Genomic DNA, 15,467 nt, shown 5'->3' with positions numbered 1-15,467 from the left:
CTTACCTGCAAACACATCGACTTCACACAGTGTGAGATATTCATTGCGCCCAGGTATAATAATGTTGACATATCGGCCATTAAAAGGCTGAAACTTAAATGTTTGTGTGACTCCAGCTGGGATGGACACAACAGTTGCAGCCCTGCGAAGACAGAGTAACAGAGAAATAGAGAGGTGTGAATTAAAATGGCATGATGCATGCTAAATGTACTTATGTCAAAGGCAAGTTTTTATATATGAAAAGTATTTATTAAAAGTAATTTTATCTTATTTAATAATTTTCTAACAATTTGTGTAAGTATTAAAAGAGAGACAATACTTACAGCTCATTATTGTTGCCATTATTTTCCAGGCTGTTGCCGATACGGATCTGAGCTCCATTTATCCTCTCTGGACAACAATCTCCACGATTAGTGATGCTAACCCTGGTTACCTCGTAGGCTTTCCCCAAGTCAACTCTCCACCAGGGGTCCCTGTCCCCATTAGTATGAGTGCATGACCCACCACCCCAATTTGAATCCCAGTTGCCATCGACAGCCCTTTGAGCTTCTGCTCCAAATAATGTGGAAGACTGGACAGCTGTGGCTCCAAGAGCAAGATTCCCTGTTTAACATAAAATAATAAACAATAACTTTTTCTTTTTTTACTTTAATCTCCTGGAAGTATGATCCTAATAAAATGGGCAAAATAAAGGTATAAACTAGAGTTGTCAAAAAGTACCGACTTCAGTACCATACAGTAGGCTACTGAATCTTTTAAAATGTGACGGTTTGAGTGGAACCGAAAACACCTCTGATTGGCCATTGTACTCACGCACTTATCAAATGTGCCTGTGATTGGCTAAAATGAGCAGCGCTTCAAAAACATGCTATAAATATAGATCAATGACGCTCTTCACCGAGCACTTTACACAGAAACACACGGGAGTGTTTGAAAGCTGGCATCTATCAGCAGATCGGTCCCCTGATAGACGCTTGCTTGTGCTTTCAAACACTCCCGCTCCCGTTAAAAAAAAAAAAAAAAAAAAAAACCTTTTCAAACACTTCCGTGTGTTTATCATTGTAGCAAAACACAGACAAATCCGCTGATCGTGTGAGTACAATGGCCAGTCAGAGGTGTTTACGATTTTGCTCAACAGAGCTCAAAGCGTCACAATTTTTTTATTTCAGTATCGTTTGGTACCGAAGTCTGTACTTTTTGACAACTCTAGAGCAATGTAATCCAAATGATTATTACACGGCTCTCTGGAATACTTGATTCTGATTGGTCAGTCGCGACATTCAAGGTCTGATATTTGCAGAAAATGACTGTCATCAACAGCAACACTGGATACCACACAGCTCATCCGGGTTTCTGGAGCCAGCCTTTCTTTGTTTTCGAACCACACAGACACCAGATTTAACTTCATCCATCCTTTATCTCCACTTGTACGTAATGACGTTGATAACGTCACATCAACACACAACATCCCCCCTCTACTTGAATGTGAACTTACCCCAACTAAACAAGTTCTCATTCACATTTCAGTTCAGTTCAGAACATTCAATGTACATGTAACACTGTCTATCTTAATAGAACATCAGCAATGCTTTCTGAACAAGTGCACCACACCACAACATAACTCTTAATCTGATTTTTACTTGTTACATAGCCTAGCCTTTATCAATCACTCAACAACATAGTCTCTAAACCTTTCAGGCAATCTGATTCGTCTCTGGGGTCTGCAAGGTTTAGGAATCTGTTCCTCTCTCTGAAATGTTTCACAGTTCTCTTTGCATTCCTCTGAACTTCCCTTTTGCTCCTTATCATAACTCGGCTCTTGAGCACATATCATTTCACCATGCAATGTTGGTGTTTCCGCAGACAGAAACTTCTTGACTTAATGTCGTATTCCGTGCATACTTTGCTCCAGTGGGTGACTGAACGACAACGCTGTTACCTTCTCTGCCTAAAAACTTGTGAGGAGTGCTGTGAAATGTTGTTGAGAATTTGTCTGTTTTATCCTGTTTCACAAGTACTTGATCTCCAACCTCTATGTCTGATGTCTTGGCACCTCTGATCTTCCTCTGAAAAAGAAGTTCTGCTGGGCTTTTGCCCGTTGTGGCATGTTGTATGGACCTGTAGACAGTCACATATTTGCGTAGCTCTTTTTTCCAATCCTGGCCCTCAGCTTGGGCAATCCGTACTCGTTTCATCAGTGATGCGTTTTGTCTTTCCACTTCTCCATTTGCTTGCGCCCACTTTGGAGTTGTTTTGATGTGGTGTATTCCGTTCTCCTGACAAAAAGCCTGAAACAGACTGGACTTGAATTGTGGGCCACAATCTGACCTGATTGTTAAAGGAAGTCCGTGCCGACTGAAAATGTCTTCCAAATGGTCAATCACTTTTTCCGCCGTTGTTGACTTGAGGATTGCATATTCATAGTACCTGCTGTAATAGTCGACAACAACCAGAATCGAATGTCCATCCGGTAAAGGAGCAAGTAAATCTGTGGCTAAGTTTTGCCATAGCCCTTGAGGCATCACTGTGTGTGACAGTGGTTCAGGAACATCGTGTTTCGCTACTAACTGACAACCATGACATGTCCTCACAAGTCTTTCTGCTGCCCTGTCCATTCCTGGCCACCAAACCTTTGTTCTCAGGTGTTGTTTTGTTCCTACCACACCAAGATGACCCTCATGTGCCAACTGTAATGCTCTTCCTCGCAGCGACTGTGGCAAAACTATTCTTGTTCCCCTGAGTATTATTTGGCCAATGACACATAGCTCACCTGCAATATGTCTGTATGCAGGACAGTCATCAAAACAACCTGTTTGAATAGCAGTTCTCAGTCTCTGTAATTCCACATCATTTGCTGAGGTCTGCTCGACTTCCTTGGTTGTGAGGGCGCTGGGAGTCGCATAAACTGCTATAAACTGCTATAAACAGTTAGTATACGCACATACTCAGAGCTGCACCGACTCAGAACAGCATCCCTTATTTGTCTTTATCAGCTCCAAAATCACAATCTTTTGCCACTTGCCTTAAACATGTGGTAAACTGTTGCACGGTCTGTCCCGTTTTCTGCTTTAGCTGATAAAACGTCTGTCTTGCAAACGGCGTGTTTACCTGAGGCACAAAGTATGGGTTCAGTGCTGTTACTGCCTGTGCGTAGTCAGTTGGCCCTCCTGCGAGTGTGGAGAAAATATCCTGCACATCTGTCCCAGCGTGATGTAAGAGCAAGGCTCTCAGTCTTTGCTTTGTAGGGTCGGGTGCATCGTCAGTCAGGATCAAACCCTTTCCATCGGCAAAAAGTTCAAATGCATTTAACCATCTTGTCTACCGCGGACCCAACGTGGCTGGATCGCTGTAGCAGTTGAACTTGGGAACAGTACCGTCCATCTTTAAAGCGCGCCGCCTATCTCCACTAAACTTTTCAGTTAACTGAGATTAAAATCGTCGGCATGACGCACGTCTATCTCACTTTCAGATTTAACTAACGAGTGAGTCCTTGTTGCAACATCCTCGTCGCCAATGTTGTAACCTTTCTAGTTATTTCGGATCGAACCACACAGACACCAGATTTAACTTCATCCATTCTTTGTCTCCACTTGTACGTAATGACGTTAATGACGTCACATCAATACACAACACAACATACATTTTTCGTCGTAGTTTCTGTTAACGAAATGAACACTGCTATAACACATATATATACACTGCTCAAAAAAATAAAGGGAACACTTAAACAACACAATGTAACTCCAAGTCAATCACACTTCTGTGAAATCAAACTGTCCACTTAGGAAGCAACAGTGATTGACAATCAATTTCCCATGCTGTTGTGCAAATGGAATAGACAATAGGTGGAAATTATAGGCAATTAGCAAGACACCCCCAATAAAGGAGTGGTTCTGCAGGTGGTGACCACAAACCACTTCTCAGTTCCTATGCTTTCTGGCTGATGTTTTGGTCACTTTTGAATGCTGGCGGTGCTTTCACTCTAGTGGTAGCATGAGACGGAGTCTACAACCCACACAAGTGGCTCAGGTAGTGCAGCTCATCCAGGATGGCACATCAATGCGAGCTGTGGCAAGAAGGTTTGCTGTGTCTGTCAGCGTAGTGTCCAGAGCATGGAGGCGCTCCACCTCCACGTCTCCTGATGTACTGGCCTGTCTTCTTGCTGTATTTTAGTGTAATTTATTAAGAGAAAGCACCACCAACTAACTCTGACGAAAGTGACTTGAATGGATTTTCTGTCAGGATTTTCCCAGGAGGACTTGAACGCACCATTAGGCTAAATCATCAATTGGAATTATTTGGGATTAAATCAAACAAAAGGTGCATCATGTGCACAGCTAGTGAGACACATCTCATGCATTGTAGATGCGTACACAGAAGATAACTGTTTTTTTAATGTATCTTCCAAAAACAAGGTTGACACCAATAGAAACAAACTTTCCCATAAAGAGGTGATATTTCCACTACAAATGTATTTCCAGGGTCATTAAACCTTATTAAATATATGAATCATCATCATGTCAAAGTCTTAATTTTTATCGATCAATTCAGTTAGAATTATAAAGCACTACTATAGGGCTGTTACCAGTAAAATAAAATCCGTATCAACAAAATCTACATATTTTGATTGAAGTTGTGGTGGTGAGTTGTCTTCTGGTGCCAGACCATACTGGCTTAAATAACTGAAGGTGGTGGCAGAAAAATGTATTACAGTAGGTTTAGGATTAGTTGAGAGGGGGTGGGGTTAGGATTAGGCAATCAGGTACTGACGTCAACGAGGGGGGTAATGATTTGGCAGGGGGTTGAAATTCGGCACAAAAACCTGTACTGAGACTCGAAAAGCCTATTTTGTGTCCAAAATAATTTATTTGTGGCTAGCCATGGGTTATTTTGCAATAACAACTGTCTTGATGATGTACATTATCACTTATTGGTTACCAAATGTTCAGTAAGAATATTATTAATGTGTTACTGATAACATTGAAAGTAATGAAGAACACTCACTTGGAACCAAAGAGCACGATGGTGTGTCCATTACTGTTCATAAAACAATAACAGTTATACACACATTAATAAATCACAGTCTTCATAAATAAATAAATCACAGATTTTCGATTACCATATTTCAGCCTATAATTTAAATAAATGAATGTGATTAATATGTAATAATACACAATGATTACAGATTTTTAAATCCAGCTATTTTTACTTGTATTATTCTAAACGTACCTGTGGAATCAGCGACGCACATCCCAGTAAAAAGTGTCAGAAACAAAACCAGACGCATGTCCATCCTGATATAAGACATAACAACACATCTCATATCAGCATATGAAGGAATCATTTTCAATTTCTCCTCCTCATTTAAACAAAGAAATAAATTATATTGCTATTGTAATTGTAATTGTAATAGAATGGAAGAACCGCATGACTAAAAGTGAGTGTAATGTGACCTGACTCAGTTCTTTGGATTTGAAATGTCTTAGCGGAGTTTGCTCTACACCCATGATACTAAGACAATTTGGTAAAAGTTTACAACACTATTATTATAGTTAACTAAAATCATAAAAATCTTCTTTAGCTTTAATAAGGATTAATCTATATTTAATTTACACATTTTAGTATTTTGTACCTGAATATTACTGTAAGACCTGAAGAACTTGTTTGTTTAATTTGTATCTTTATTCTATTGTATTTATTTGTGTTGTTACTTGTAATTTAATTATTTCATATTTTTTAATTACAGACTGTTAACTTTTCTTTATTTAACATTACTTATCAAATACTTATTTTTCAATTTCATTTATGTTTCTCATAATTTATCTTTTGGCTGCATTATGATTTCATAATTCAAAATGTTATCAAAGTTTGCGTAAGCAGATGTAGCTCATGTGGACATCATAAATATTTATCATTTTGCCTTGCTTTGTTTTAAATGCAGGAAGTAATGCAGGACTAATGAGTAGTTCTACATGAACACTTCAGCTACTACTGTTAACTAATGTAGAAACAAGCAACTAATCAGTAAGTAATATTTTAGGTAAGTAAGTCAGTAAATAACGAATTTAGGACTAAGATAGTTACTTATTAGTTAATCAATAATTACTGAATGATAGTAAGAACTAATAGGTAATTATGACAAATGATAAAAAATTACTAATTAATTACTAATCACAACATTAACGTGTCTGAGACATTAGCGATTGTCCTTTTTTACTCTCAAACGTGGTCATAAAATGCATCACTAATTACTTAAGTACCTGGTCACTCTTATAGGACTAGCAGTGATCTGGACTGTTTATCACTTTAAAATAATTGCCCAGATCACAAGTAGTTCCTGCATAGTGACTAGGTAACACTTGAGTATTTAGTGATTTATTTTATGACTATATTCAGAGTAAAAATGATGACTTAATTTGTCAGTTAGTTAATAGTAATTAATGAGGCTAATCTCATTCATTAAATATTGATTACCTAATAAGGAAACTATCTCCTAAATTTGACATTACTTACTGATTAGTTGAGCTTGTTTCTACATTAGTTAATAGTAGTAGCTGTGTTAATGTACTACTCATTAGTCCTGCATGACTTCATGCATAGTTACTTAATTAATGAAGGACCATTATTATAGTGTTACCGGTGGAGTCTTGATATAAGGTGTTTAATTAGATCAGCATCACGAGAGGAATCAGGTGTACTAAGTTTTATTTTTCTAGATCAAATGGTTCAACAGTTCACTTCAATGTAAAAAGAATTAACTGTTTGGTGTCGCTATAGAGTTTGTCCTGGACACTCCAAAGTTCGTCCAATTACTGTTCTTTACCATCACTACAAGTGTGCCAAAGTGTATAATTTTCCTACTTACGGTTCATATGGCTGCCATTGACTCTCATTGGGGAAAAATAATAAGAAAACGTACTAATTTTACCATTTTGACCCCAGTGTAGAGAGTGCATAAACCTTCAACTCACCTGGAATTCGTCAGTGTATGAACCTCACAGAAGACCTTCACAAATCAGCCGGTATCTGCTTTTTTTTGTAAAAAAATACATACATTTTTATTTTAACAACAAAAACAATATTAATATTTGTTTATAAACAATTGCTATATATTTTTTTTTTATCCAATATATTACCATATGAGTTATATTATGCCCTGTCAAAACATTTCAAACAAAAAATGTCCTATTACACATAGATATAAATATTAATACGAACCAGCAGTCTGAAGATGGTCTAGTTGAATAAAATTGTGCTCAGAAATTATGCTCTATTTATTGTTGAATTAAGGCCCTCCCAACCAAATAAGTCTTATCTGATATCTGTAAAATAAACATCAAATGGACCATTACGGCCAGGGTTATGTTTGTTTTTGATCTGTTTCCCTGTTCTGGGGAGCGTTTCCGTACGTCGCTAACTCAGTAAGCTGAATTTGATTGTTGGTGATTTGGCATGATCTTGGATTGTTTGGTTCTTCGACTCATCCTGGACTTGCTGTCATAGCAACATGTGTGTAAGCTTAAACCTGCTTACGAGCAGCTTATTTCATGCCAACAAGATTAGATTGCGGCTTTATAAGCGGAGCTGATGCGGGAAGTCCTTTAGCGCAGCGCGATAGTACTTTTTGATAGATATTGTTTTTCTTGTGACTCGTGAGGGTCTCATTTACTTAATTTGTTGGAACAACACATTAAATGTTCGACTCGTCGGAACGGCACAAACTCTGCAGTTTTTTTGCAAGTGGCACTTTCCTTTACACTATTAGAGAGAACTTGGTGAAAAGTGCTGTCTGTCGTGCCATTCGCAGAGTTTACCTGGTGCTGAAGCAGTTTTTAGGGGTATTTCCAAGCCACTTAAGACCCATGGTTGTAAAGCAGATTTTTTATTTAGTTTTTTTGCCAACACAGCTAAACTATATTATAATTTTTAATTAAGATCATGCAATCATGACAATGCCAGTAAGTATGACTTACAGTATGTGTCCCTCAGGCTTCACTAATGTGATTGGTGCCAAAGACTGCACACACGAAAGGGGGTTCACAATGTAAATGTGCAGACAAGTTACTATTACGATTCTTAATATTCCAGATTAGTAATATTATATTCCATTTTTTTTAAAGGAATAGAATCAAAAAAGTATGCAGTGGACTGACCAAATTCTCTTAGATGGTGTGTAACCATATCACAAATGTGGAAGCAAAAGGATCTGTGCATGACTGTGCATGACTGAGTCATATTTATGCACATTATTTGAACGTGGTAAGGGAAAATATAAATATCAAGCTCACTGTATTACATACACTTGCTGATCCTAACAGAACTGCATTTTTCCATTATACAGGAGATTATGATGGGATCCTGTTTGGAGATAATGGCTATGCCTACAGGCAGTATTTTATGATGTATTCCCTGACCCAAACCCCGGACCACAAATCTGTTACAATGCAGCTCTAGCCAGGAGAAGGGCACGCTTTGAAATGACCTTTGGGCAACTAAAGGGAAGATTTCAGTGTCTGAAAAGCCTAAGGGGTTGCACCTGACAAGGCCTGTGACATTATTGTTGCATGTGCCATATTACACAACATTGCCACATCAGAAAGGAGAGGAGCCCTTTGGTGAGGGTGAAGCCTGATGATGACCTCCGATCATTCATTCCTTCTTTCTTGTGAACAGAATTTGCTTATGCAGGAACTTCTTATCATGTCATCAGATACTTAATGTGTGATCTTGTGATCAGGATGTGATCTGTGTAATTTGAGCTTTGTTTGCATTATGCCACGTGTTTTGCAGGAATAGCACGGACGCTTTGGTCTCAGAATTTTTGGCAAACTGACATAACTTTTAAGTCATAATCACCAGTTTAATTTATATTAAAATAAATAACATTGGCCTGCCATGTTTTGTCACTTTCTGTCTTTTTAGTGAAATAGTCTAGGACTGAAAATGCTACAGAGACAAACTTGTAGGCAAGTACAATTTTATAACATATTTGCCAGAACGAGACATTTAAAACACTCCAAACACTTTTGCTGCAAGTTCAGTTTACTTATTTGAAATGAGTTGCAACATTTGATTTCATTACACTCAATTTACTTAAAATTGTTAAAGAATCATGCTTTTGAGTTGGAATAAACTGAATCATTTTTTGTTGACAGCTGAAACACACAGTCAATTTTCCAGCATGCTCCGCATGGGATTTTGATACTAAACTGAAAACATCCTCCATTACATTCAAGTTTGTCAGTATATTATGATCTTACAATGCAAATTAACTTACAAAACACTTTGTTAGTGTGAAGTTCTTTCAACATGTACATGTTAACAGGATTTGAGTTAAATTCAGGTACAGTTCAGTACCATTTACTGATCACTGTAATAACTGTTATGCTAACATTTCAATTTTAAAACAATAATATCATTATTTATGTTCTTAAATCACAACACTTTTTCTGGCATACAAGGAAAAAAAATATTCAAATATTGTGTAGTTCTGTCATAAGAAAAGGATGTGTGCTCAGTGTAAACAGTACTCTTTTATTTGTGCAGTTCTGGTTGTCTGCTTTCTCATTCAATAAGGAAGAAATGTGGCGCTCAGTAAACATAACATCAGCACAATGTAAGCCTTTCAAGACTTTGGACATATGCAATTCAATCCTCCTTCAAAAAAGATCGTCAGCAACGGAAGATAATTGATTTTGAAAGGGCTGTTTTAAGCATTGTAATTTTTTCTACCATTGTTTTTTTAAATAATTATTATTACTGCCTTTAAGTGTATTGGTTCTGGAAAAGTATCAGTCACTGCTAATAGGTTTGGTTTTATTTTTCATTTTTTTGCCAGACTTCACTATATCCTGCAAAGTCTCCCCCTTTTTGGTGTTATAGAAATGGCCATTAGGGCTCTCTCTCTTCACTTCAATGTCCCCCTTCGCTGCTCCTCCACATGTACGTTTTACAGCTCTTACTTCATCGTATCGAAGAAAGGCAGGGGGTTACGGCCTTTTCTTGGATCTGCATGTCTTAAATCGGGCTTTTCACAAGCTTCCGTTTAAGATACTAAAGCATAAATGCATCCTCACTTGAGTTCGTCCCCAAGATTGGTTCGCACCAATAGACCTGAAGGACGTGTACTTTCACGTCTCGATTGTACCTCAACACAGACTGTTTCTTCGGTTTGCCTTTAAGGGTTGGAGTACCAGTACAAGATCCTCCCCGTTGGGCTCTTTACTAAAGTCCTGCCCTTTCCCCGTTCAGGGCCTTTGAACTCTCTCTCTAACATGTCCTCTTCTAACCTCTTTCGCATTTGAAACTATCTCGACGACTGGCTCATTCTAGCTTACTCTTGAGATCTGTTGTGCAAACACACGGACCAAGTTCTCCAGCCCCTCAGTCATCTGGGGCTTTAGGTCAACTGGGAAAAGAGCAAGTTCCCCACTGGGCAGAGAATCTCTTTTCTCTGTATGGAATTGGACTTGGTCAATATGACAGCGCGTCTCACCAAAGAGTGTGCTCAGTCAGTGCTGGACCACCCGAATACATGCAGGGAGAAAACAGCGGTTCCACTTAAATAAAATTGTGAAGTTAACGTATCATGCTTTTGAGTTGGGATAACATGAATATGTTTTTGTTGACAGCTGAAACTGTACAGTCGATTTCCCAGCATGCTCCGCATGGGATTGGATTGGGATGCTAAACTCGGGATCACAAACTCAAAACATCCTCCATTACATTCATGTTTGTCAGTATATTATGATCTTCCAATTATTTTTTTTTATTTTTTTTGTTAACTTTTTGTTTGTTAGTGTGAAGTTCTTTCAACATGTACATGTTAACATGATTTGAGTTAAATTCAGGTACAGTTCAGTACCATTTACTGATCACTGTAATAACTGTTATGCTAACATTTCAATTTTAAAACAATAATATCATTATGTATGTTCTTATATCACAACACTTTTTCTGGCATACAAGGAAAAAAATGATTCAAATATTGTGTAGTTCTGTCATAAGAAAAGGATGTGTGCTCAGTGTAAACAGTACTCTTTTATTTGTGCAGTTCTGGTTGTCTGCTTTCTCATTCAATAAGGAAGAAATGTGGCGCTCAGTAAACATAACATCAGCACAATGTAAGCCTTTCAAGACTTTGGACATATGCAATTCAATCCTCCTTCAGAAAAGATCGTCAGCAACGGAAGATAATTGATTTTGAAAGGGCTGTTTTAAGCATTGTAATTTTTTCTACCATTGTTTTTTTAAATAATTATTATTACTGCCTTTAAGTGTATTGGTTCTGGAAAAGTATCAGTCACTGCTAATAGGTTTGGTTTTATTTTTCATTTTTTTGCCAGACTTCACTATATCCTGCAAAGTCTCCCCCTTTTTGGTGTTATAGAAATGGCCATTAGGGCTCTCTCTCTTCACTTCAATGTCCCCCTTCGCTGCTCCTCCACATGTACGTTTTACAGCTCTTACTTCATCGTATCGAAGAAAGGCAGGGGGTTACGGCCTTTTCTTGGATCTGCATGTCTTAAATCGGGCTTTTCACAAGCTTCCGTTTAAGATACTAAAGCATAAACGCATCCTCACTTGAGTTCGTCCCCAAGATTGGTTCGCACCAATAGACCTGAAGGACGTGTACTTTCACGTCTCGATTGTACCTCAACACAGACTGCTTCTTCGGTTTGCCTTTAACCCTCTGGGGTCTGAGAGGTTTTTGGGGTCCTTGAGATGTTCTGACATGCCCTGACATTTGTGCTTTTTTCAGTTGCTTATAAACATATTAATGGCAAAGGTGTAAATTCACTCTATTTAGCACAAACAGGGCTACCATAATATGTGAACAACTTGCATGTACATGTTTGTATTTTTGAGAGAATAATGTCATGATGCATGGTTTTTTTTAAAACAAAAAACTAAAGTTTCTGAAATAAGGCCATAAAACACATTCTAAATATATGTAAATAAGACTTTTGACTAATGGATGTCATTGCCTACTGTTTTTTCTTCAGAATTATGTGAAAATCATCCTGCCTAATCATTCACATAACACAATACATTGATTTAAATCTTGTAAAACACTTTTTGTTTGGAAAGGCCATATGCGGGTGGGCGTGATTCACACCTGCAGAGTCAATGGAGCCCGCATAATGAGGCTGCATACGTAATGAGCCTTTCATTCAGGTGTGTGACTGAGCCACAAGAATGCAAGGACAATATATAACTGGTTTGTTGTTTTTTCCACAAATTTTGCTTGCAAATTGTACAATATCCAAGGTAAACATTTCTAGTAATTGTGCAGTTAATTGTTCTCATACTGTCAGATTTGGAATATATTCTCTTCCCAAATGTGTCACTAATAAAGCATAATAAAATTATTTAAAGAGAAGGCTTATAATGACCTTTTAAGATTTTGTTTACATCTATCCTTATATAGGCCTATATATACGTATACGTATATATATATATTAAGGTTATACAATTACAACAACATTTAAAATTGTAACAGTATTTCCAGTGTAATCTTTCTTTGTATTCGCGATTCATATTAAAACAGTATTTTTGCCAGCTGTAGTAGCTCCACAACAGCGCGCATCTGTGCGTTCATTCATTCCGATTAGAACAAAGCAAACAGAACTGACCTATTCCTCAGCGGGATCCGTTTGCTCCTCGAAATGATACTTCCAGAACTTCTGAGGTACATTTTTGCAGGATTATTATCAAGATAGTATTATTCCTCACAGCATCGTAAAGTACATACGTCTGAAAGTGAACTCGCGGTGTGTGTTATCCAGCTGATGTGGGCGTTTCACAGGTTTGTTTGGATCGCCTCACATTTGCGTTTGAATAGCGCGCGCTCTCCGTGGGCGGAGCACATTATAACGTAATTAGCTGAGATGAGAACGACTGACATCTCTCTCTTTGCATACATATTACATAAACTGTGAATATTTGTTTTTTATAAAAATTACTTCATTTAAAAGGAGAGAATTCAAGCTTCATGTCTGTATGCCTGTATGCCTGTTTGACTGAGTATTCGCTGAGTTATGGTTCATTTTCGGACGCGTTTCAGAATGGACTACACTGAAAGAGAGGAGGCAGAACTCGCTTCGTTTTTATTTTTCTTTATTTGGCAAAAAGCACAACACTTTGTTTTTATTGTGAGTATACACAAAAATAATACACATTTAACAGAATCTATTGATGTATGAAACTCCAATGAAAAATCTAAGTCAACAGAGTATTCATGAGTTTCTTTTACACTGCTAAAAAAAAAGCGAGCTGGTATCGCCGGCGATACCGCCGACCTCAGGGGGTTAAGGGTTGGAGTACCAGTACAAGGTCCTCCCCGTTGGGCTCTTTACTAAAGTCCTGCCCTTTCCCCGTTCAGGGCCTTTGAACTCTCTCTCTAACATGTCCTCTTCTAACCTCTTTCGCATTTGAAACTATCTCGACGACTGGCTCATTCTAGCTTTTCAGGAGACACAGGCGTAGAGTCAGCCATCTTGTCTGGAGACGCAGGCGTAGACTGAGGGACGGTGGACGCCTTCTTCCTCCTCTCCCTCCGTTTATGATGGTGAGGCGGTGGCATCAAACTTACCGCCTCTGGGGGCACTGCAGCATCTTCGGCCTCCTCTGGGGGTACTACAGTCTCTTGCAAGGGCATGGCGGCCATCTTGCCTGGAGAGACGGGCGTAGCTGGTGTTGCCCATTGGCTACGATGATGTAGATACATAGTGAAACCCCAAAAGTCCAGGATTTCAAGCCCCTTCATCTCCCACCAAGGCAAAGGGTCATCAAGGCAGTTATTAAAAAGATCCTTCAGTGCTGCATCATTATAACCCATGCCTCTCGAGAGAGTCCAAAATGCCTGAGACAGACAACCCACCGTCTGGCCCTGCTGATGTAGGGTCGCTAAATTACAGAGTCGTCCCCTCCTCTCCTTCTCAGTGGTTGGGGGACGGACACGAAAACCCGTACTGCTGGATCTATACATTCTGATGGAGTCCTTCTGTCACGAGATGCACACAAAAAGGTAAGATCCATGTGCAATTTAATGGGGTAATCCTTAATCATAAACCAGCCAGGCAAAGGGTCAAAATCCACACAAAGACAGTCCAAAAACAAGAAACAAAACAGGAATGGAACTCAGAAGTGCAATCAAACAAGGACTCCATGACAATAACTGAAACAGACAGGGAATAAATAGACAGATACAAACAATGTGAGTGGGAACAGCTGTGTGCAATGATCAGTGATGAGTTCAGACAAAGGATTATGGGAAATGCAGTTCATGAAATGGTGGTGACGGAATGGGGAAGAGACCTCTACTGGACACCTAGGTTACACCAACCAGACACTGTGACAGTTTTAGATGTGTCTGCTTTCTCATTCAATAAGGAAGAAAGGGAGACAACAGCAGTTCCTCTTATATATTTCACATCGATCTGTCGCTGAACTTTTAAGCCCTTGGTCAGAAAAGTCACAAGTCCAATATAAGGAGAAAAATCCTGGAATGTTTTCCTCAAAAACCTTAATTTCTTTTCTTTTTGGGGGTGAGTAAATTATCAGGAAATTTTTATTTTGAAGTGAACTAATTCTTTAACAACACAGGTCGTGGCTAAAAGGAGAACTGAAAAATGGAAAGAGAAAAACCACTCTTCCCATACATGTCCAAGGAACAGTAGCTATGACGGTCTCCATGGTAAGCCCCGTCCCTTCCACCCCACCCCCAACTATCACTGTAAACTCGTGCTCGATCGGCCCAAAGTCCGGCATCCGACCAGCGCGGAAGGTCTCTACGTGTTACTGTCTTGTCTCGTGGCAAAGTATTTTTGATTAAATGCAATACATTTTCTCATATGTATTTTCTCGTTATTTTATCTGACTCCTAAATGAAAAGGTTTTAAAAGTGAGCGAATGTTTGACTATTCTTTTTAACTCTTTAATGAAAATAATGTCAAAGTCGGTTAGAATAATCAAATATAACAATTTATTATGTCAGGTAAATGTATCATGCCAATTACATAATCAGTTCAAAGATAATCGACACAAAACATCAAATGCTCTGGATTAAAGAGAAGAGATGCGAACCCAACATTAAGAAATACATGAAGCTGAGAGTCTCGGCCGCTCTCAGCCTCACGGGCTGATCTGAAGTACAGAATCGCGCCAAGCCCTGTGCTGCATTTCATTATATAGACATAACCTCTTTCACATGGAAACATCTGTTATCAATGGGAATTTGCATTCAGAGGTTACACCTTTTGGGGGTAGGAGACCATTTGCCAGGAGACCACCTTCCTTTGTGTGCCAGTTATCTCTAAACTCTTAAAAACATTATTACCTTTTGTTTTACTTATTTGGGAATGAGACACTTGTACCAGTCGCACTGAGACATTTCAAATGATACTAAACATGTATAATCCTCCAGGATAATCATTCACATTAAACCATTTAGATTCTTGGGTGAG

General features: G+C 38.6%; 1 protein-coding gene across 1 annotated transcript in view; it reads right to left on the bottom strand.

The window, feature by feature from the left end:
- The window catches only part of LOC311300016 (uncharacterized protein), a 187,266-nt gene that overhangs the window by 8,484 nt on the left and 163,315 nt on the right, over nt 1–15,467 (bottom strand). Inside the window, exons 14-15 of the mRNA XM_084424072.1 lie at nt 324–603; nt 6–142 (exon numbers count right to left, since the gene is read on the bottom strand). Coding sequence (XP_084280198.1) covers nt 6–142; nt 324–603 — 417 coding nt within the window. The remainder of the gene's footprint in view (nt 1–5; nt 143–323; nt 604–15,467) is intronic.

This window comes from Rutilus rutilus, assembly GCF_951802725.1.
Source record: "Rutilus rutilus genome assembly, chromosome: 11".
NCBI classification, from domain to species: domain Eukaryota; kingdom Metazoa; phylum Chordata; class Actinopteri; order Cypriniformes; family Leuciscidae; genus Rutilus; species Rutilus rutilus.
Note: the sequence above shows the minus strand (reverse complement) of the source record. Positions and strands in the feature narration are given on the sequence as shown.